At 47.4% G+C, this 24,248-nt stretch overlaps 1 protein-coding gene across 1 annotated transcript; it reads right to left on the reverse strand.

Moving 5' to 3' along the window:
• Nucleotides 1–1,489: 1,489 nt before the first annotated feature.
• Nucleotides 1,490–6,877, reverse strand: LOC119330135 (probable lysophospholipase BODYGUARD 1). Its single transcript, XM_037603252.1, has 3 exons — nucleotides 5,606–6,877; nucleotides 5,026–5,231; nucleotides 1,490–2,298 (listed from the first exon to the last, which is right to left on the reverse strand). The coding sequence occupies exons 1-3, from the start codon at nucleotides 6,584–6,586 to the stop codon at nucleotides 1,971–1,973; spliced, it is 1,515 nt and encodes a 504-aa protein (XP_037459149.1). The 5' UTR covers nucleotides 6,587–6,877; the 3' UTR covers nucleotides 1,490–1,970.
• Between the last annotated feature and the right edge of the window lie 17,371 nt (nucleotides 6,878–24,248).

Raw genomic sequence — 24,248 nt, forward strand, 5'->3', positions numbered from 1 at the left:
TCACGAAGACGTTCGACTACATCAACAGCGTTACTTAACGCTTCCGCTTTCGGTCTACGAGGGTACGTAGACACACTCTCCCCTCTCGTTGCTATGCATCTCCTAGATAGATCTTGCGTGATCGTAGGAATTTTTTTAAAATACTGTGTTCCCCAACACACAGAGCCGCTGAGCGTTTGTCTCCATTGTCGTAATCGACCGACGGTAGACCCAAGCAAGGAGCAGCTCGTCCTCATCGGGCTCCACCAGCAACCCGCAACACGGACAACTCTGTCGCTTCCCTCTCTCTTGCATGCAGACTTACATGGGGACAGATTGGGTTCGATGTGGGCCGGGCTTACGTGGCAGACGCGCCCGGGCCTTCCCATATCCACCCTACATTTTGGCTGGATATGAGGGGCGCCGAACAGCCTGAGCGTTCGAGGCCGGTTCGAAACGCCTGGGAGGGTCATTTTTTTACCTGTCGGTAACCAGAAGGCCTGTCCGGACGTTTGAGACGAGTTTGAGGCGTACAACTGTAGATGCGCTCGGAGCGGTGAATAATCATCGGTTCATGTAAAAACGGGCTAGTATTTTTGTTTCTTTTTTAACACAGTACAGACACAAGCGCTCATACATACGCACATACACTCACCTCTATGAAGGCACACACGCACACCTTACGTCTATGAGCACCTTCGAGAGACTAAGCCGGCATATAACCTTGAGATTTACGAAGTCACCGTGGGCGCCTCGTCGTAAACAGGAACGTCTCCTCCCATTGAACGCGCACCACCAAAAATTCTGAAATAAACCCAGGAATAACGCGAGCATCAGGACTTGAACCCTGGTGGGCTGGAATACCAATATCCCTCTTAACTATTCAACCAGAGATTGGCATTTTTGTTTCTGAATGAACGATGTAGGGGTTGTTTGGTTCTAGGCCTTGCATTGCCACACTTTGCCACAAATTTTTGCCAAGCTTACCTAAAATTAGTTTATCAAAATGAGAGCCATAAATTGGCAAGTCTAAGGAAATCTTGCCACTTTTTTGTGTGTATGTCATATGGGCCCTAGTTTGACTTACGTAAGGTGTGGCTTGAACCAAACGTTCATCTAAATTGGTTAAACTTGCCTAACCTTAAGTGTAACAATCTTTGATAAAGTTAGTCACAAATCAAACAGCACTGTAGGTGCATACCGGAGAGCCTTAGTGAGGGGATTGAAAAAGAGAGCACACTCCCTGCTATGAATCAATGAAATAGCCAGCAATTGCTGCTGGACATTTTCAAAAAAAAAAGAGCACATTGCGGGGAGGCAGACACTGGCAGACAAAGCCGGTGGCGATCAATGGGACTGTGATGTTGGTCTCTCTCGCCCAATTCAGAAATAAATTCGAGCAGGCCCCGACAGAGCAATCCGTGCCTGTCACAACAGAACGCAGGCCATGTTCATGTGCTCCGCTAGGTGTAGTAGTACCACGAAGCACCCGTCCCATCACATGAAATCATCAAACCAACTTCGGCAGCTTAATCAATTCCGCTTTGAAAGAGTCCATTCCAGTCCATAGTATATATACTACAGTATTATATTACAATTGAGGGGCTGTTGATGACGACGACGACCATTGGCCAAGCTGGTCCAATCAAACAATTAATCATACACTTTATCATTAATTAATTAATTAATTACCAAGGAGAAAAGAGAAGAAGGAGAAAAAAGAAGGAGAAAATGGAAATGATACAGCTGTATGTATTTATAGTTCTTGGAAAGGATATGCCAGAGTTGCTCTCCCACGTCCCATCCTCCTCCTACTCGGCCTGGCATCTGCTCTTGCATTCAGGGTAATCGTTATTGCAATCTTTCTCACGGGCCATTGATTTCCTCCTCTCTTCCTCCTCCTGTGCACTGTTGCTGACTGGTGATCACTGTAGCTGAAGTAGTAGTAGCAGTAGTAGGGTTGTACATGTGGTAGTTGGCGAATGAAGGAGCTAGTCCTGGGCGGCGCTCCGCCAGATGGCCTCGAGCTCGGCGGCGAAGAGCTTCTCCTGGCCGACGACGATGGTGATGTGGTCCTTGTTGTCGTAGACGGTGACGCGGGCGCGGGGCACCCGGGCGCCGACGGCGAGGGTGCACTCCACGGGGAGCAGCTCGTCGTCGCGGCCGTGGAAGAGGGCCACCTTGCAGCTCAGCTGCCCGGCGACCACGTCCAGGTAGGCGCCCATCTTGCTGGCGCTGAGGCACATGATGTTGTGCAGGGTGTGCCACGCCGCGTTGTGGGTGTGGCACATGAACGCCTCGATCAGGAACGTCCGCATCCTGCAGCATCCATCCACGTCAGTTACTCAGTTAGCGCCCGGCATTCACTCGCCCTCTCTGCCACTCACACCCGTATATGCACCGTGCATGTGCCGGCGAGCAACGGTACAGCGCTGCCACTAATGGAAAACGAGAAGAAAAATCTTTGCTTTGCCCCGTGCTCGCAACCGATCGCCTGCCATGGTGCCGTCTGGCTGCAGCATGTGATACAACCATAACTGGAACCCGTTAGTGCTGCACTCACTCACTCCACTTGCATTGCTTCTGCTGGACCATGCATTGCATGTAGGAGCAGCCCGGAGTATCCTATCATGCGTGTGTACTTGCGCAATCCAGTAATAAAAATTGCGACTTGGAGCCAAACTTAACTCCCTAGATCTCAGTCATGCCATTCATGCCATGCATGCATGCATATGGGTGGGACGCTCATTCATTCATTGCCCCTACACTGGCCTCCACTGCCCTAGCTTTCAGGTTACCTTCAGTACAGTGGAGTGGTATAGCACGCATCAGCAGGAGGGGGTATGCATTATTTGCCCTGGTTCAGCAGTTATTGGTGAATTGCAAGCAAGCACAGTGGGTCATGAGGCCGGCCATGTGACCAGTTCGTCCTAGCTAGCCAGTTGCCGGCCAATTATACGTATGATCATACGTACAAGACTTTGGGACTCACGCACCATCTTTTATAACGTACAGTATACAGAAGTGCATGATGAGACAACGAGAGGTACATGTTTCTTCGGCAAAACAACGAGAGGTACATGAAGATATATAGCATGCAACGTGTGGTTGTGAGCTGTGCAAAGTCATGAATACCTTGTATTGTACAAGCGCTTGATTAATACGGGCATACGTAGCAGCAAGCAAGCATGCATGCAGTGTCCACCATGTAGCCACTAGCTAGGCTAAACAAGGGAAGGGACGAGGAGGCCTTTCGTGTGCCAACATATGCGGTTCTGTCATGTTAGGTCCGCCCATCGACCGACCGATCGGTCGACCGCACGACTCCACAACCGAAGCCATTGAAGGCAGCAGCAGCTAGCTAGCTGGGCACTCACCGTCATCCAGACGACACGTCCCGTCCCGCCCACATGCACAGCTGCACGACATGCACCCCAGCCCCGTACGCACGTACGTGGCCACGCACCGAATCCACCATAAATATTTCGCTGCACTATATACTGTTGCGACCGAGACGAGACAGCAAAAACGAATTAGCATATCAGATTTTCTTTTGACGACGGGGAGAGTTAGCGTATCCGCTTCTTCTCTTGACGGGAGGATTAGGTATCCATGAATGTAGCATCCACTGAGACTTGATTAACTCTCGGTCGACTGAGATTTAACAATCTCGTTGGGGTAACGACGCACATACTCTTCTCCCTTTTTCTTTTTTTTTACAGGGAAACGAAGCATATATTCTTTCCGTGGAGTGAAGGAACTTTTCTCAACCAGAAAACACAGGAGGACAGAGGGGAGAGGACAGTACAGTGTCACATTCTACTACTACGTGCCACGGAGCTAGAAAAATGAGGATTAAGCAGTGGTGGGTAGTGTACCGGCCGAAGACTTTTTCCGCGGCTCGTCTTGTTTCGTGGCGCATAAGTGCGGGTCATGGCCTGCGGGCCCGTCTGGCTCCCTTTTATGGCCGGGTGGTGAGCCACCGCCAATCTAGGCGCCGGCTGCGCGGGCGAGCGCTCACCTACGTGCACGACTGCCGCGCCCGAGCCAAGAATGCATGCACGCATCCATCCTCCACACGACCACACGTACGTACTACGATCCCACCCACCCACCAGGCCACCACGTACCACGGCCACTGTGCCCATCGCCGCGCGCGGAGGAAACCCACGGTGATCGTCATCATCATCGGGCAGGGCGATTAGCTTAGCTTAGCCAGCTGCACGACGACTTGACACACGGATTAGCTGGAATGTCGGGCGCTAATGAATACCGGACGAACAAACGCTGCGGCATGCACCCACTGTTGCTACCGAACAACATTTGGGGGCGATCATTTAAGGGAAGGAGAAGATGGCGCGCGACGGCGACAGCGATCCCCTTGGGCCATACGAGCCCACGGGCGTCGCCGTCGCCGTCGCCGTCGTCTCCACGCATAGCCTGTCTGCTTCGTTTTTTAAAATCAAATTCTGGGCGTTCCTGCAGCAGAAGAGGGTGTAGTGTGCGTACGAATGCAGAAAAAAGGGCGCGTGGGATCGGAGGGGGACTCGTGGCGCCATGAATGGGGTCGATAGCTGTGGCTCATCCGCCGGTCTCGCGCCAATTGAATGCCAGAGGCCAGAGCATAGTGTTTTCGTTTCAAAGCAAATGTGTTTTTCATTTCATTTCAAAATTTACTAGGTAGGAGGAGTAGCTGGAGACTCATAACTGCAGGATCGTGTTCAACTTGGTAGTTTACTGTACTGCCCGTGTGTGTGTTCCCTGTGCGCACGGTGACCGTTTGTGTGTGGGGTGGGGTACGTCTATCCAGCAGTTACTTATCGTGACTCGCTTGTCACGGGACCGGCCGAGGAACATGCAGGCCAGGACAGGCAGGTCAGGTGGTTGGGAAATATATAGACTACTGGTCGTGCCGCCGGGAAAAAGAAGAAGGAGAAGAAAATATGCTACACGAGGGCTGTATAAATATATTATATAGTACAGTGAGGTTAAAATAATATAATATATGCAGGAGGAGAGGAGGAGGAGGTGAGGCGGTTGGCATACCTGTTTCTGGTGAAGATCCTGAAGAGCCTGTTCCAGACCCGGTGGTGCCTGCAGATGGTGAGGCAGATGGTCCGGCTCACGTGCTCGTACCAGCACGCCATCGACGCCCCGAACGCGATCGGCGGCCACACCCGCCGCGGCGCCACCCGCCGCATCACGTACTGCGTCGCCGCCCCCGCCTCCTCCGCCGGCACCGGGAAATACGGCTGCACCACCACCATACCATTTTACAAACATAAACTATTACTACCATACACTTTTGTTCGTGTAAAAACGGACACGGTTGATGGACTTTTACTACAAAGTGCACAGAGTTAGTTAGCGCAGGCCAGGTGATTCGCATGCCGAGTGAGCGACTTCAATTGTTATGTGATCACAGGCCACTCAAGTGTTATGGCAGCCCATTAATGGGAGGTGGTCGGCAGGGCCGGGGAGCCGGAGTTCGGCGAGTAAATGCATGGCAAAGTTCATGCACTCCGTATGCGCAGCAGCAGCAACAGCTAGCTAGGCTGGTGGTGGACACGGCACAGGCACTGCCACCGGCACACACGCATGGTGGCTGGGGTACGTATGTACGTACCGGGGCGAGCAGCGTGAGGGACTTGACGGCGCCGGGGTACTTGACGGCGAGCGCGAGGGCGAGGACGGAGCCGAGGGAGTGCGCGACGACGTGGAAGGTCTTGAGGCGGTAGCGCTGGAGCACGGAGCGCTCGATCATCTCCAGGTGCTCGCGCAGCGTGTAGAGCGAGTCCGCCGGCTTGGGGCTCCGCCCGAACCCCAGCAGGTCCACGGCGAACATCCGGTACCGCCCGCGCGCCGCCGAGCTGAACGCCGGGAACACCGTCTCCGTCCAGAACACGGAGGAGGAGATGAAGCCGTGGATGAACACCACCGCCTCCTGCTCGGCGGCCCCGGAGGGGGGAGGGGGCGGCGGGGCCTGCACGTGCACGTAGAGGTGGGAGGCGCGCGAGCCGGTGCTCCACGAGTGGCACATCTTGCAGTCGCAGTCGGACCAGCAGGGCGCCTGCCGCGGCGGGCGCGGCGCGCGGTCGATCTTGCCGCGGATGAGCTCCGCGATGGCCGGGCTCACCGTCAGCGCCGGCGCGATGGGGCCCGGCTTCCGGGTGGCGTCCGAGAGCAGCGAGGCGCGCACGTAGAGCGTGTCCGACACGTCCTCCAGCTGCATCTTGTTGGCCGACGACGACGACAGCCGCACCACCTTCGTCCCCGCCGCCGCCCGCGGGCCCACGAAAGACAGCGCCCCCTTCGCCCCCGCGGCGCCGCCTGCCCCGCCGCCGCCGTCCTCGCGCGCCGCGGCCGAGCAGTAGCAGGGCTTCCACTCGGCCTCCACGGCGTAGTCCACCACCTTGTACACCAGGCAGAGCACCATGTCCAGCACGTCGAGGAAGGAGAACACCACAAAGCTCACCACGCAGTTGAGCGCGCGCCCCGCCGCGGCCAGCAGCGCGACGAGCGACACCCTGCACTCGCCCGCCCTGCCCCCGGCTGCCGCGCCCATGGCCGCCGCCTTCTCCTGCCACACGCACGTTGCAATGTGCATTGCCGCCCGGCCGCTCCTCCTCGGCCGCCCTCACGTCCCGGTGCGTGGGCGCGCGCGCCGGCCGCTAGCGCTGGGCACTGGCACTGGCAGGCGGGGTGGGTGCGCTACCGGGAGTAGCTGGCTGGCTGGAGCAGAGGAGTGAGGCGGGCGAGCGAGGCTTTTGTAAGAGTAAACGGGCAGCGCGCCTACGGAAAAACAAACCGCATTTAAGCGCGGTGGGATCGGAGGGGAGGCCGCCGGTTCTCCTCTCCTCTCCTCACCTTCTTCTTCCCTTCCACAACACTTTGTAGTATTTTTTGTGTGTGCGTTTGGGCAGAGTGTGTGGTGAGGTTAAATAGAGTGTGGGGTTGCATTGGGCAAGCAAGCTCGCGAGCAACAAGAGAGGCACCAACGCGTGTCGGCGGTGATCACTGATTACACCGATGAAAGCTACGGGTCATTTGATTTCCATCCCGGATGGCATTCAATCGAGTTTCATGGGGAGGGCTCTCTTACAGTTACGGGTCATGTATGTGTATGCTCCATGCTTTTGGTTAACTCGCATTTATTGGCTCAATGGCTTAGCCGTCCCGGGAGTGACGAACGGTTCAAACTTTGCTCGTGGGGGTGGAAAGCATGGTGGAAAAAATGTCACTGTTTCGGGGAAGCATCTAGCACAACGACATTGCCATATCATAGGAGGAAAATTCTTGTCCATGTGCACTCCCTCCGTTTCGTAAGAATAGGAAGAACTGAAGAAAGTTAAGACATTGGTGTAACTAATCAATCACTTTTAGTTTTAGAGTACCATTAATTGTATGTCATGTATACCGTACTCTCCTGCCACAGGACGGAAAAAATTCATTTGCATAAACATGGCTCGTGGGGGTGGAAAGCATGCAGGGAAACTTGCGAAGAATGAAAATGCCACTGTTTGGATGGAAGATTCTAACATAATTACATTGCCGTATCATAGGAGAAAGAAAACTAAGTAATTCTTGCATAACGATTGCTGTTATTATGGTTCATTAAGACATTTGTTTAATTAAATAATTAATTTGATGCAAAAGATTAATAATTAATTACTTCCATCATATATGATATTTTCTACACTACGTTCAAAATGTACAAGATGTCGCTACTGACAAATCGTCAGATATACCAGCGGACGGCGTTGTCGCAACAGAGTATCATTGTTGAATTGCTAAGAAAAGATATGATAAAGCAGCTTAACAAGTTGCAGCTACATTGTCTGTTTAATTAATTATGAATTACATTGCTTGTAACATTGGGATTTATACTAATTTTGCTTCGTATCTTGACAATGAAGTTAATTTCATTACTATTCAATTTTATTGAGAGGTCTAAATTGGTAGTTTTATGTTCTAGCGAGGTCTAAATTGTTAGTTTTTATAATCTAGCGATTTCTGTGTTTTAATGCAGAATTTGAAGTGTTAAAAATTGTTTTTTATTATAAAAATTTATAAAAACCGACCAAAAAAGGATAATCAATGTTTATATCACACCTCATGTGTGAATCGATCTATATTACTTATACTAAACTTTTTTACTCGGCATTAACGTAGTTTTTATATATGTGTTTTGCACATTTCAAATAATTCTAACTTGTCGAATGACATACCTGTGCATGTAATGTTAAGATACATATATATCATTCAATTCTAGTACTAATAATTGAAAATACATTTATCTTGACGGAAGCGATAACTATACTTTGTTGTTTTTTATACTTTTAAGTATTTCTTGAGATACTATTTTGCTAAGATAAAATTAACTATAAATCTAAGAAAAATAGAATTATGGCAGTACTCAACAATCAACATACAATGATTAGTGTGTTCATTTTTATGTTATTTATCTATAGTTTCTTAAATATCCAAGAAACTTGATATAGTGCTTTAGAGTGTATGAATAAAATAAATAATATGCTAGATGATTCAAGAGTGTAATAGTATCAACTATGAGGTATAGGTAACGAAATAGTGAATTCAAAAGTGTGCATGGTGTCACGAAATAATATGTTCAAACCACAGTTCTGAGCACCAAACGCGTCTGAAAGATTGCAATGCTTACTGTATAGAGCAGAACACATAAAGGTGGTAAATCATCAAACAATTAAGCAAGATATGCAATGAATAGCTGACTTTTGGACCATGTGAGGAACAAGTGGTACACATCGAAAAATGGGACCCACAAAACAAGGTTTTTCTATTTCGATTATGGTTTTCCCCAAATGGGCCACAAAATTTGGTTTCAAAAAAATCTCAAGAATTCCAGATTTTTATCGGCCCAATTTTTCAAAGGAATTTTGAATTAAAAAGTAATTGACATTGAAATATATTACATGTAACCCATTTATACAGCAAATGCCTACTGTTCTGGTGGGCATCAAGCGTAGTAACCATCAGGTGGTCGCAACCTCGACTCAATGACACCGCACCATGACCAATTATTTTTTACAGAGCTTGAATAACGCAAAATACTGTAGTTCAAAAAATGTTTGAGTCGATCCTGTGACGTCCACATGATAGGTCGCAAACCTTACCGCTAGTCCAAATGCTTTGTTGCTGTAATTTATGCATAGCAACCTATCTGAGCATTATTCAGTCATACGAATAGCCAAGATGTAGCTATACTGAGTTACTGACTGACATATCTGGCATAGGTGTCAAGTTTTACATCAAATGACAAGTTAGACATATTACAATTTTCAGGTAGGTCATTACCCACAGAGTCCAGGGTATATTGGTTAAAAGAAACCTATAATTTTTCTAGTTGCATTACCACAACTTCAGTACATCAGAACATGTCGCGTGTTGATCCTCGCCGAGGCCCGCGGGGAAGATATCGCCCTCCATCTATATACTATTGAAAAATCGAATGATTCTAAATATACGCGTCGAACAAATCACAGTTTCAAATATACTCCCTCCGGTCCTTTTTAGTTTGCATATAAATTTTGTCCGAAGTCAATTTATCTTTAGTTTGACCAAACTTATAGAAAAAAGAGTCAACATTCACAATGCCAAATCAATATTGTTAGATTCATTATGAAACGTAGTTTCACAGTATATATATTTGGTATCGTAGATGTCGATATTTTTTAGTACAAATTTGGTCAAACTTTGCAAAGATTAACTTCACACAAATCTAACACGCGGAGTACGAAGGACCGGACGGAGTGCCAGCGAGGATCGCAGCAAGTTTAGCATTAATTCAACTTTAAGTTGCGTATAATTGGAATCTTCGGTGTAGATTGCACCAAGGTTTTTCAGCAAAACGACCTTGCAAATTGTCCGTTGTCGCCTCTGCGCTCCTTGTGTGTCCCTCATTCTCTCCTTTTGTGTTGCAAGTTGGGAGGGCGCGCGTGTGCATCCACGGCGCTGCTGAGCACACCGACGACGTTTGTGGTAAAAGGGCCCGGGCGTACGTGCATGGCAACGTGTGCGTGTGCCGCCCTTTTGGCGAGCGTACGCGTGCGGGCTCGCTCGGCGCCAAACGAGAGCGCCCGGTGTGTCTTCCTCCCGCACGCACACGCTGGACGGCCGGGCGTGGCACGCACGCAAGCGCTTCTCGGCCTCCCTCCCGTGTCATTGGCCGAACCACCACAGCTACAAGCATAGAAAAGGCGGCCCGTTTCCGGCTCCGTACGCGCGCGCCCGCAAGATGCCAACGCCGCTGTCCTCCTTGTGTACGGTGGTCGGTCATTTTGGTCTGTAGAACCAACGTACGACCACGTAGCGGCCGATCGAGTGCGTCCACGGGCTAGCCTGCGCTTTTGGTCGATGCTCGCAACGACGGACGTGCTAGCCAGCAGGCAAGGCAGCTGCAGCTAGGCGATGCTCACAAGAATAGTGTCCATGTTATTTTTTTTTTGAGAAAAAAATGCCCATATTTCTTCAAAGTTGGGGAGTGCGCGTGCTCTTTCTTTTTTGCGAAAAAAAGGAGTTTTATTTCAGAATTATAGGGTTACGATCAAGAGGCAAGCGTTCCTCCATACAGTTGTGGTACGTCCACACCGGCTATACCTTGCCGAACAATCAACCACTCTATTTTGATCACGATGTATTTCTGTGAAACAATTATATAAACCATAAGAACTTTAATCTCCAAAGCTAAATGACTGCAAGCAGAACGGTCTGGGTAGTCATTAACAAGTCTTGATAGAGCCATTGATGAGTCAGACTGAACAATGTTAAATTGCAAGAGCCGTACCTTGCCTTAGCGCGTGGATTTTCACCTCAAGTGCATCATTGCAATGGAATAAGAATTGGTATGCCGCAAGATAACACTCACTTCAAACCTCCGTAAAATCATACCCGCTGCCGTCGCACCATCCGCAGCTGATAAGGAACCATCAACCGATAATGCCGTTTCTTCCTGAGGTGGTGGCATCCTACACATGGCTGGTTTTGGGATCGACGCAGTGAGTCCACGGGTAATACTGATCAATGGTATCTTTCCCTTTAGTATCTCCTCAGCCGAGTACTTGTGAGTGTTATCCAGAAACCGTTGATAACTTTGTAAAGCGTATTCTGTAGTAGTTGTGTTTTTTAGTGCTATTTACTAGTGAACCTGGTAATACACGTACCCATATACCCACTTCTCACTCTCAAAGACAGAGTTTGTCACACTTTGCCCCATTGAGCAGATAGTGGGGCCCACCTGATGGGATGAGGCATAACATTTAAAAGGTAAAACGGGAACAAACTTGCTAAAATATTGTATTTCTGAGAATTTTCTATCATATGAGGTAAACACATCACAAACTCAACCTTAGGGCATTTCTAATCGATCCTTAAAAATAGCGGAGTATCTACAGACACTAGTAAAAAACGGGCCTTTAGTCCCGGTTCTGCAACAGGGATAAAACAATCGGGACTAATGCCCATTTTACTTTTAGTCCCGGTTGGCTTACGAATCGGGACTAGAGAAGTTCCACGTGACCGCTGTTCGGAGCGGGGCTGGAGGACCTTTAGTCCTGGTTTGTGTTACCAACCAAGACTAAAGGCTTCACCTTTAGTCACGGTTGATATAAAGGAATTTTTTGGGGAAAAAATTGTTTTTTTTAGAATTTATTCTGATTTTCAAATTTCTGAATTATTTGACAATTTAATGTCTAATCACCCGTCATCACTTCCCGGCTGGTCACCCATTCCATGGAGCACTAATTTCAAATCGTTTAACTTCCCGGCCGGTCACCCATCCTCTCACTACTCCAGCCTAAGCACACTTAACTTCCGAGTTATATTTCCCCTAGTTTCCAAGTCTGCACTTGTTGTTTTCCTGTCAATAGTAAGCTATCAATCCTATTAGCCCTTAGGTCTTGATGTCACATGATTTAATTTTTTTAATTCCAAACAATAACTAAAATAGAATAAGTAATAATAACATCGAATTTAAATAAAAAATAAATAATATTATTATTTTATTCATTTTTTTCCATTTATTCATTTAATATGGGATAATTAATATATTTAAATCTGTAAATCAAAATTAAAAAAATAGTATATCCATTATTTTTAGAAAAATGTGAGGAATCCAAATATGACCATTAATTTTTAAAATTATTTCTCATATGCTGGAATCAATTGCTTCTTGGTGATGTGAATCGGATGAGAACTAATGAGCTTTCTATGTTTGGATAAGCACAAGTGCCTGATCTGGATTCATTGATAAAATGGTTATAATTTGTTGATCTGGTACTAGCTCAGGTATAAAATGGTGAATCCCTGAATCACTATATACAATGTCTGTCCAGTTGCAGCAACTGCAGTTATTTGATTTAGGAGTTGAACTTGAGCATGAAGTCACACGTTCTATCGTTTGAGTTTGAAACTATTATTCTAAAAGACAAAAATTATTTAGTAACACTAATATTTATTGAATAAGTAGTTTGACCACAGTTTAACCAAAAATTCAAAAAGACTTAAATTTGAGTATAACTTTTTTCCTTTCAGAATTTGAGGATTCTAAAAATTGGCAAAACGGCCTACGGGCATCGAAATCGGAATCGGCTTCTCGTGCTGAACATTTTGATATATTATACGTTTTTTCGACATCGTATGCAAAGTTTTACTTTTTCATAACACTTTTTTGCAAAACATGTCGAAATTTATGTTTTTAAATTTTCCTAACTAGTAGATGTTGTAACATAGCTACATCTCGAAGGATTTTTAACTTTTGAATTTTTTATCATTTTCTTTTGTTTTTTTCAAAACTGAAATGGCGATAGGGGGGGGGTAGAGTTTGAAAATTGCAAAACCCCTTTAGTCCGGGTTGGTGTCCATCCAATCCTACCGTCAACTACATTTGCTAGCACCGTCCCAGCCAGAGTCACAACTAAGGTTACTACAACATGTTAAAATCTATATAAAGAACTAACTAAAAATAATTAAAAACAACAATTAAATGACTAAAACAACTATATAAGCAAAACAATGTTGTTTTAATTAAAATCTGAATTTAAATTATTTTAAAAATAACCAAATAAATCTTACCGTGCAACAATCTAACATTTGACTAGGGAGCAAAAATAATTAAATAAAAAAGTATTTTTTAAATCAAGTTATTCACAATCTAGGGTTTGAAGAAAATTTGAACAAATTCAAATTTAAACCATTCAAATTTAAAAACTAATGGCATAAACAGAAACTAGACAAAATTTTGAATGTAATGCAAAAGGAATCACTCAAAAACATCAAATATCCTAAAAGATATAAGCAATTTAAAACAGAAACTAAAAACAAAAAACAAATGGAAAAAATGAAAAGAAACTTTCAAAAACCCTTTAGTCCCGGTTGGTATCTCCAACCCTTTACTCCCGGTTGGTGTCTCCAAACCCCTTTAGTCCCGTGTCCGCGGACTGGCCCCCTATCTGCGGACAGATGCTAGGAAATTTATGGGTCACCCTTGAGGATGCCGTAAGAACTGGAACTCATCCTATGTGCATGTAAGTGTCTCATAACCTAATTTGACGGCATGCATTCTACTGACCTCTGTCCCTTTTTTCATGGCGCACCCAAGAGCTGGAATATGTTCTGGGTTTTTGGCAACATGGAGATGATCAGTACATTTGCTTGTTGTACCTCGAATTCCAATTTCCACGGGAACTCTATACAGGATAGGATCGAGAGACGGGGTGGGTGGCGGTTGCCAAGGTGCCCATGCAGGCAGGTCAGGTATTGCTCATTACTACTCGTAGTCGGCTGCCAGTGAGGACCAGAAAAACCCGGCTGACCCCCTTTCCCGCGCGTTGACCTGGCTACACCTACACGCGTCGTCTCGTGCCAGATAGATAATCGTCCCGAAGCAACGCCGCGTGGATCGTTCGCCACGGCAGTTGATGAGCGTTGTATATATCCGGGCGGCCATGAATGTCCCAACATCGTCGCGTCTACAGGCTGCAGCTCGCCCATGCCGGCGCCGATGCACCGCTTGCACCGATCAGTCGCCGCTACAGCTGCCGGGCATAATAACGAACGAACCAGAACCGATGGAGCCGGCCGCCGAGGAATCTCGCTGACATGGTAGAGTAGAGGTCCTACGTACGTGCTGCCCCCGGCCACCGTAACACCTCACAATAACTACACTGGTCGTCGTTGGAGCGGTTCAATTTAGTTCAGTCTGTTCGTTCGGTCAGGTCAACCACTAGGCATGCATCTCCTATACTATACGGTCGTCCCGGAAAGATGCAACTGTGCACGTGAGGTTAAGTTAAAACCGGTGGCGCTGCCAAAGGAAGGAGACGGGCTCGGCTTTGGGTCGCCGGGACATAAATGTGCCGTCCTCCGTGCCCGTGTCTGAACTCTGAACGAAACGAATCTATGGATCGAGACGACGACCGACGACCGGAGTTAATCGCCTATCTACCGCCACTCCACTGTACGCTGTACCGCGCGCAGAGCGTAGGGCGAATGGATGTATCACACCATTCCCATGTCCATGTTGGGTGGGCTGCTCGAAGACACGTGGTTGGTTCGACCGAGAATGCAGCTAGCTTGTTAGCTTGGCCGGACTGATTTGACCGATGGCATGTGCCACCACACCGAGCTAATTAAGTCCGGATTGATTTTGACCGATGGCAGTGGCATGTGACACCACACCGTACGTGGTACGTGCCTCCTGTTTTCAGTGGACGAAATGGTGGGGTTAATTTGGACAGAGACAATATAGCAGGATGGCACGATGGGATGTGCGTTATTCGTCCCCAACATTGTTGGAGCCGTCCAAACTTTTAGGAAGAATCCATCAGCAACCCTCAACATATTTTTATCTTAGCTTCAAAAAAAAAAACAGTAGTTCAGCAAGAGCAAAAAATAATACTTCCTTCGTCCGGAATTACTTGTCATTAAAATGGATGTGTCTAGAACTAAAATACATCTAGATACATCCATTTCAATGACAAGTATTTTCGGACGGAGGGAGTAAGAACTGATGTAGTTTCACTATGTTTAGACACCATAGTTTCTTTTCAATTATAGCGTGTCGTTGGGGGTTGCGTTCCGTGAGCATGTTCATGCGGTGGTGCCGGTGCCATCCTTGTAATCGCATGTAAATGAACCAGTAAGCTTCAAGAAAGCAAAACAAGCCGCTAACGTAGACGCGGTGATCCGAAAGCTACGGTCGATCAACGTCGTACGGAGAGCATGGCGCCGCGGGCCTCCAAATCTGATGTGTACACCTTCCTAGTAGCTCTCAAAATTGCCCATCAACAAGGGACGCGTCCGTGTACAGGCCGAGCCGGGATATAATCAGGAATCTAATCTACATCGACCAGTAGGAGAGAAATCGAAGAGCCACGGACCACGGAGACGCGGTCAGGCGAAAGCTACAGCGCGTGCGTGTGCTCCTACGGCGCACCGGCCGGGCGACTGTAGGCTGTAGCGGCGGCGCCGGGAGGCGGACAGCTGATGCACGATGGCATGGGCGGAGATCGATGGACGCCGCCGTCAAGCTTTCTCGATCAATCGATCGCGCATCAAAAACCCGTCCCTGGTTACTCCACGTACGCAAGCAAGCAACAACTTAGAGCAACTTCAACGGGCAGACCCAAATAGACACAGATTTTGTCTATTTTTTTGTCCGTTTGAGTCACATGTCCGCCTAGCGGACATGGGGCGTACAAGCGTCGTACCCAACGCGCAACACAAAAGCGGACATCTCCTCGCGCCGCCCCTCCTCTGCAGGCGCCCTGCCTCTCCGGCGCCGGCCGACAACTCCTCGTGCTGAACCTCTTTCTCCCTCGCGCCGCTCGTCCTTTCCTCCTCGCGCCGTCCCTCCTCTCTCCCATCGCGCCGCGCCTCCTCTCTCCCATCGCGCCGCCTGGCCCCGAGCCATTCCTGCATCAGATCCGGAGGTGTCTACGGTCTACCTCGACGGCTTCCAGTTCGCCGCCGTCAGGGACCTCTCCCATGGGGTGAATCGGGATGAGGAGGCGGTTGGTTGAACGCATGAAGGCCGGACCCGGAGGAGCTCGCGCATCCTCTGCTGCAGCCACCTTGAGCTCTTCGGAGAGGTGGCGGTGCGAAAGAAGGAGGGCCGGCCGCTCGCGCCACCGTCCGGGCCCCGAGCCCCAGGAGGAGCGGCCGAGCGCGCGGAGGAGCCCTGCTCTGGTGGCCTTGCTGTGGCGCGTTGGCGACCTGCGCCGGTGGCCTCGCTGCGGCGCGGAGTAGCGGCCGAGCGCTCGGTGGCAACCTGCTCCGGTGGCCTCGCTGTGGCGAGTTGGCGACCTGGGCCGGTGGCCTCGCTGCGGCGCGGAGTAGCGGTCGGACTCGCTCCACCGGGCCTCTCCGTTCCAGCCGGAATCTACCGACGTAGTGGCGGCAGCAGAGGGGATCGAGAGAGACGAGAGATGCTAGCGCCGTTGTGCGCGGTCGCTGGTAGGTAGGACCGGATCGGACACGGGCAGTAGCGAGCGAGCGACGAGTGCGTCCGCTTTGTACCCATTTGTTCCCAGATTTAGGTCAAGTTTGGGTCGGCAGCGGACAGCAGCGGACACGGATGTCAGTTTGAGTCGCCTCGTTGGGTCAAATTTTATATCCGAATGACCCGAATGGACAAAATGAGTCGGCCCCTTGAAGTTGCTCTTATGGCACGCGGCAACTTCGAGATTTTTCGACGGAAGAATGGTACATTGAGAGGGAAAGATGTGCGTATTTTCAGTTCAACGGCGCCGTACATAATTATGGACTGGATTTGGATGATGCGAGCTTTGCCACTGTTTGAGAGTTTGCTAACTTTGCTTAGCTGTGTTGAGCTAAGCGATGATTTTAATCAGCAGCTGGTGATAAATTAGCGTACCGTTGGCAACATCCACCGTCCATTGGACGACTGGCACTATATGCACAGCACGAGAGAAAATACGAAGAATTGGTTCATTGCACTGTGTTGCTAATCATTTTGTCTAGGGATGTAATGGCACCGCTAATCCGATACTGTTGTTAATCTGGATGTTTGATCAAGATTATTCAAGACGATTCATTGCCGGAACTGTTGCTAGCTTGCGGCCGGGTCCTCCATCGATGGCTTTGGCCCGATACGGACAGTTCGGATACTGGATATGTGTATGTACTTGGTGTGATGCGTTCAAACCAATCTGAAAAAAAGGATGGAGAAAACGCGAGCAGATTGAACCGGGAAACAGGCATGTCTTAACCGATTCTTGCTTGTTGGTGCGCCATTTAATTCCGGTGACGTCGACTGCTCGCAGCTGATCGTGAGAGATCACCTTTTTTTTCTTGTCCGAGAAAATGCAGTTATATATTGTCCACTAATATATAAGCACACCGTCACACCTGCATGGCACAGGTAACAAAACGAAATGAAAAAAACATTAGGTGCATTTACCTCGTCCCTGGAGACGAGAAAAACATTAGGGTATTTTTAATACGTGCTCTTAAAACACCCACAAACATTAGGGCATGCTTTACCAGAGCCCGAACCTCCGCCAGATTGAACTCTGACACCCCTGGCCCACCCAAAACTGAGCCTGTTCATTTGAAGCGGTTCGCAATGTTTCCGCTCTAACCCCCCCCCCCCTCCCCCCTCCCCACCCTTCACCTCAATTCCTGCGTTTTTTGATTCCGCTGCCCCCGTCTGGTGATCCAACCAACCCAATAAATGTGACGCCCAAGAAGGTTAGAAGGGCATTCTAGGGAAAGAAGTTGGAGGAGGAAAAGAAGAAGCGAGAAGGGGTGGTGGCCAAGATGACATAGAGGTTCAATGGCATGTTGGCGAAGAAGAAGGATGCATGTGTCAAACGCTCCGATGTGAAGAAGAAAAAGAAGGCAGAATGGTTTAACATGTTCATAGCGGTAATCGAGAAGATAATTAACCTCGAAAAGAAGAAGACCAAGCTCGAAGAAAGAAAGGTTGAGCTCACGACTGCTTCGAAGGTACCAAAATGTTGACCATAAAGATCGATGAATTGGATGACGATGTGACGATTATCGTGCATGTCATCCGTGTCAAGATGTTGAAACATTTGGTGACCGAGATGAAAGCAGCCAAGGAGGCGGATCGTGAGGAGGAGCCGGCGGCAGACTGAGCGAGAACTTTCTGACAACCGGCCTGGCAGGGCAAAATTGCCATTTTTTGAATAGATAGCCTAACGAAAACTTCTGTGATCGGACGTATTTAAAAACTATGAACATCCGTCCTTTTTGGTTGTGATCGGACTATGAAGAACGCCACACTTTAATTTGCTCATATTGTTATGCATTTGAAATGATATTGATCAGACCCAGGCGAGCGTTACGGGATGCGGTTGGATGACCAGTTCTCATATCTCTGTTGACACTGATCCAGAGAAGTTCATAGACAAATAGTATGTCGGTTTTAAGGAAGCGTGTTGAAGATGCCTGAATCGATAAATTTGACAAATTTGACCTATGGACGAAATCAAATCATAGCATGAACTGCCCATGAAACTATTTCACGCGGCTGACCTTTTTGTGTGACGCCCGACACGAAGGCGTCACACTACACTGTGCAACGCCTCACAGATAGGCGCTACACGCCTGGCCAGGTTGCATCCCAGACTACCTAAAAAATGCTAAGTCACTGTACAGAGCCTAAGAGCTAGGCGCTGCACTGTATAGTGTGACGCCTAGCTCTCAGGCGCTGCACTAGTAGTTGCGCTACAAAATGAAGCAAAAAATGAAGCAACCACTAGTGCAGCGCCTAGAAGCTAGGCGTTACACTGTATAATGTGGCGCCTAGCTCTCAGGCGCTGCACACTGACTCAGTAATTTTCGGATCACACGGGTACGACGCTGGCCAGGCGTGTAGCGCCTATATGTGAGGCGTTGCACAGTGTAGTGTGGCGCCTTTGTGTCATGCGTCACACAAAAAGGTCAGCCGCGTGAAATAGTTTCACGGGCAGTTCATTCTGTGATTTGATTTTGTCTATAGGTCAAATTTGTCAATTTTACCACCTGAATCCACCCAGTCTCCACAGCACAGGGTACCAAAAGCTGTATAATTGCAAATTCAACAGTAGCCTACCAGTGTAGCGCCAGCAGTTGAGCCACAAATTTTGAGACGCTGGACACATGTAGAGAACATAGCATTTCAAACAACGGAAACAAGGAACGTTGGCAAATGGCAGGCATGCACACATGCGCGGTGGCGATTAAGCAGATACGAGTACTGTACATGATAGCTAGGTCCATGTGGTATGTACACTCATGATGGATCACTGGCCAGGTAGATAGATAGCGAGGTGGAGGAGGAAGAAGGGGTCGCCGCACCGCCAGGACCGGCCGGAGCTGTTGCGTCGTGTGCATCGGCCGTCGGTACTTTGGGTAGGGCATGCAGAGGGCGCTCATGGACAGATAGATTGATAGGCACTGCAGTGCACCACCGAAAGCCTTGATTTGCTACGGAGAGCCCCACACCCTTGTCGTCCCAACTCCCAAGCCGACTGGATTGACCCTTTCTTCTCTGCCTTCCCGTCTCTGAATCATGGCGTCCTTCCATTTAAGAGCCCAAAATTGCAGACGGGAGGGCACGCAGGAGGAAGCGGGGGGCTCACGCTCAGGCGCCCAATGGTCAAGCCGTGCTGACTTTTCATCATTGAACCAACTGATCGGTCGATGATTCAACCGCTGCTACTTGGGTGGGGGTTCGCCGCTTGGGTGGTCTCGGCGGGACAATCTGTCGGTCCGGCCAGCCAGCGGCGAATCCAGGAAAAAAATGAAGGGTGGGCTCAAAGTTAACGGCGAGAAAACTAACATCATTTAAAAAAAAGAAGAAAGGCATTTCGGTAAAAAAAAAAGAAAAAAGCATTATCTCCTAATCCTATTGTCCAAATAAGCTAATTTTTTTGCCAGAGTACTACTGAAAACATAGGTATTATTATTGTCATTTTCTGGGGGGGGGGGTTTTTTACATAAAATTTTGAACAGAAGTTTAAATTTATCTACCTAAATACTCCCCGAAATTCTTGTCTTAGATTCGTCCAGATACGGATGTATCTAATACTAAAACGTGACTTGATATATCCGTATTTAGACAAATCTAAGACAAGAATTTTGGGACAGAGGGAGTACTTGTTCTCCTAGTCCCGTTTTGCTCCAAACAAGGTAAAACTTTCTTAGATTACTACTGGAAACATGAAGTATTTGCTGGATTTTCTTAAAAGTATATATCAAAATTTTGACCAGATTCTGAATTTATTTAACAATATATAGTCATTATCTCTTAATCCTTTTTCTTCAAATAAGCTCAAAATTTGTCTGATTATTACTACTACTCCCTCCGTTCCTAAATATAAGTCTTTGGAGAGATTTCATTATGAACCACATACGGAGCAAAATGAGTGAATCTACACTCTAAAATGCAGCTATATACATCCGTATGTGGTCCATATTGGAATCTCTACAAAGACTTATATTTAGGAACGGAGGAAGTATATATTTGGTGTCGTGCTGTCCGCTACTTGCCTGTGGGCTGTTGGTGTTTTTCGGCTGAGAATGAGAGATTGCGTTTCTGGGCTAGGACGTGTACTAGGAATCTTTTAGTATATTTGGAGGGTAGGCTAGAGCCTGTTGAATCCCCCCCCCCCCTACTGGACTCGCCACTGCGGCCAGCAATCACAAACACATGATGGTGAAACAAAATGGCAAGCCACCATCATGCAATGACGCTTTCTTTGACGAGTTGTTTGGGCAAAAAGGCCCCCGGTGGTGTGATGTGGCTAGTTTTGGGCTATTTCTATCAAATATACCGTGCCATGACAAGAACAAAAGAAACATCAATAGAAGTTGTACAACCGATTTAGGGCCACACTTCACAACTGCGAATTGAGAGATATCCATCTTAAAAATAGGCACTTCACTTGGAGCAATGAGAGAGAGAACCTGATGATGTTCAAGTTAGACTTGTTCTTTGTAATGTCGAATGGGACATCCGTTTCAACACCCACATCCTCCATGCGCTTTCAACAAGAGGAAGAGCCCACTGATGTGCAAGTTGGGCTCTTAATCCTTTTAGAGAGAACAAAAGAACATAGTCCTGCCAATATTAAGAGTGTCTGCTATAGATGCCAAAGTTGAGGTTCGACTAGTTAAGTCCCTTATAAAAATGTAGCACCATTGCTTCTACTATAACAACCACTCCACCACCACCACAAATTCCTCGTCCAGCTCTTTCCGTTCCTCGGCCCCTCTCACTCTCCACAAACTTTCCTCTCCCATTGCCCTTGTCATCTGTCACGCCTCTCGCTCTCCCCTACCACTTTTGAATTTTAGAGGTTGTTTACATCACCGCTATCACTCCCCGACCGCTACCACCACCCTCTTTGGGTAGTACCATAGTGAACTTTAAACCAAGTGGCAGTTCACATTGTACCGTGTATTTTCTAGGGTCATTCAGTGGATAAGCACATACTTATACAGTTCTGCATCAATTTATAAATTATGAGAGTTATCAAACTCTCAAAAATGGTTCTTCAGTCATGCTGAATTGCAACCACATTGGTCGAATCTGATCGCTAGCACGAACAAGCAACTGCGGAGATCTTCCCAAAGAAGCTGGATACAAGTAACTTCTAAAAGTTATAATTGACTCTTGACAAAGATCTTCTTTTATCCCTCAACTGTATCGATATAGTTATTATAACTTATAAAAGTTAAAAATTGATTCCAATGTCATACATGGTTTTGACCTTTAAGTTTGAACCGCGGACAAACTTTATCTCTAACCCCAATCAGAAGTAGAAGTACTACAGATGGCATGACCGCTGTTGTTTGCACACGTAAGAAGATCCAAAAGAATACACGCTAACAAATTATTTGGAAACTAGGAATAGAACCAAATATTTCGAAGAAAAATCAGAATAAAAAATATCAAAAGAAAAACATAATTTTAGCCAACAAATTGCCGATGAATTAGAAATGGAGTCTGATTCTAAAGGAAAATATGAAATATATCAAGAAAAACACAAGTTTTAGCTAAAATTTTATTGTGCAATTAGAAATGTAGCCAAGTATTTTGAAGAAAAAATCAGGAAACAATATCAAAATAAGAACATAACCTCAGCTATGAAATTACCGAGTAATTAGAAATGGAGCCAACATTTTGAATGAAAATATCAAAAGAAAACATAAGCTTTTAGCCAACAGATTTTTTTTGGCAGTGTTAAGTTTGACTTTGGCACAGAGCGAGTCTTAAGAACCAGGTGTGTATTGAACTGGAAAAACAGGTAGTACACAATCGGCGCTGTTTCACCGCATGGTACATGTGATAAGCAATTCAGACTATTTAAAAAAGAATGTGCGTTGTTTCATCCACCCACAAGGCCACAACCCTGGACGACGAAGAAGGATAGTCCTCGCATACCAAAAGCGGTGGCCGGCTGCTATCTTTGAGGCGCGCCATTACTGCTGGATCAGCGGCGCTGCGCCTCCGGGTGCTAATTAAGCACGGTACTATTAGCATCATTATTGAGGGCAATGAAGGGGGGCTAACTATAGTGACCTTTACGCCAATATGATCGGCCAGGTTGAGTCCCTGGCCTTCTAACGGAGGAGCAGGCGAGGAATCAATGGCCGGGCCGTGCTTCGTCGTTCTAGCTAGACTGGGCGCAATGTCCGGCCGCTCATTTGCCGAAACAGAATTGTGGGTGGACGATGGCGATGGCTCCATGGATGCTGCATGCAATGCAACACATGGCTCGCCGCCCACCGAACGTCCAACCAACCTGTCCGTCCGTGAGCAAAGATGGGTCGATCGATCGGCGTACGTCGGGCAGCATTCGGTGCATGCGATAAAGAGCGTACAAAGAGCCTCTTGCGCTCATCCCACTTTGGACATCATTGCATAAACTCGGTCCAAACACTACAACGACTATGAAAATAGCGATCACGTGACGCCGCTCCGTCCAATGCCCAAAGCGTTGGCTAAAACATTTCTAATAGGAAATGTAGTATTATTCGGGTTGCTCGGGTCTGTGCAACAAGACAATGCCAGAAATGTGTGACATTCTTTTCCTTCAGAACATGCAAGACTTGAGTGCCACTGTATTAAGAATGAGCGACAAGCACTGGTGGAAAAAAGGCCTTTGGTCGCGGTTCGCAACTGCCATTAGTCGCGGTTGCGCAACCGCGACCAAATAAGCGCGACTAAAGCCCCCCACCTTTAGTCGCGGCTCCTTAAGAACCGCGACTAAAGGCCCGTCCACGTGGGCGCCAGGCGGCCGTCGGGGCGGAGGACCTTTAGTCGCGGTTCTTCTGGCCAACCGCGACTAAAGGCCGCCACAGGTTTAGGGTTTTAGCCCCCCCCCCCTAAACCTGTTTTCTGTTTAATTTGTATTGTTTTATTTCTTTTGTGCTTTATTTTAATTTTGAAGGAGTTTCATATATTCTACGGTACTACATACATGCATATGAATGTATAATTTCAAATAAATTTGAAATTAGAACCAAAAAGAATTCAAGAGGAATATACAATATATATTCAATATCATCGGATGACCATATACAATTTTGAACAAGTTTCCATACATGATTTAATGCATATAAAGTTCTACGTCCTCGTAATAGTGTTCTCCTTTAGGATGGAGGACTTCCCTGCTGAACCATCCAGCTAGTTCCTCTTGAAGTGGTCGGAAGCGAGCTTCTGGACTAAGCATCCACCGGAGGTTATTCCTCTGAGCATTGGTATCACTCGGAACCCGCTCAGAGGTGTATCTTCGGATCATCTCACAGACATAGTATCCACATAGATTGGTCTCCGGTGGCTGAATATCCCCAGCATTCTTAGCCTTTAACATTTTGAATTCTAGCTCTTTTTTGAATTCACCGACCTTTGTATCTACGAACCGTCTCCAAACCCTACGAGGCAAAGAAAATTAAATGAACAAGAGAGTTATTAATTAGTTACTTGATATTAGGAAATGAACGAAATAGGCCGATCGATATAGAGCGCAAATGAATGAAAATAATTACTTCTGCAGCATTCTTCTCATGCCGCCCCAAAGCTTTGGATCCATATTCACAGAGTCGTGGACGAGACATTCTGAGGTGTTAACTTTAATTACTAGCAGAATCCAGCGGAACCTGCGGACACGATACATGCACAGTACGTCATGCATAACTCATCGATTAGCCGGCCACATACCATGCATGGAGTAAACAAAAGAGAATGTGCTCAAGACAGA

This window comes from Triticum dicoccoides, chromosome 7A (genome assembly GCF_002162155.2).
Source record: "Triticum dicoccoides isolate Atlit2015 ecotype Zavitan chromosome 7A, WEW_v2.0, whole genome shotgun sequence".
Lineage (NCBI taxonomy): Eukaryota > Viridiplantae > Streptophyta > Magnoliopsida > Poales > Poaceae > Triticum > Triticum dicoccoides.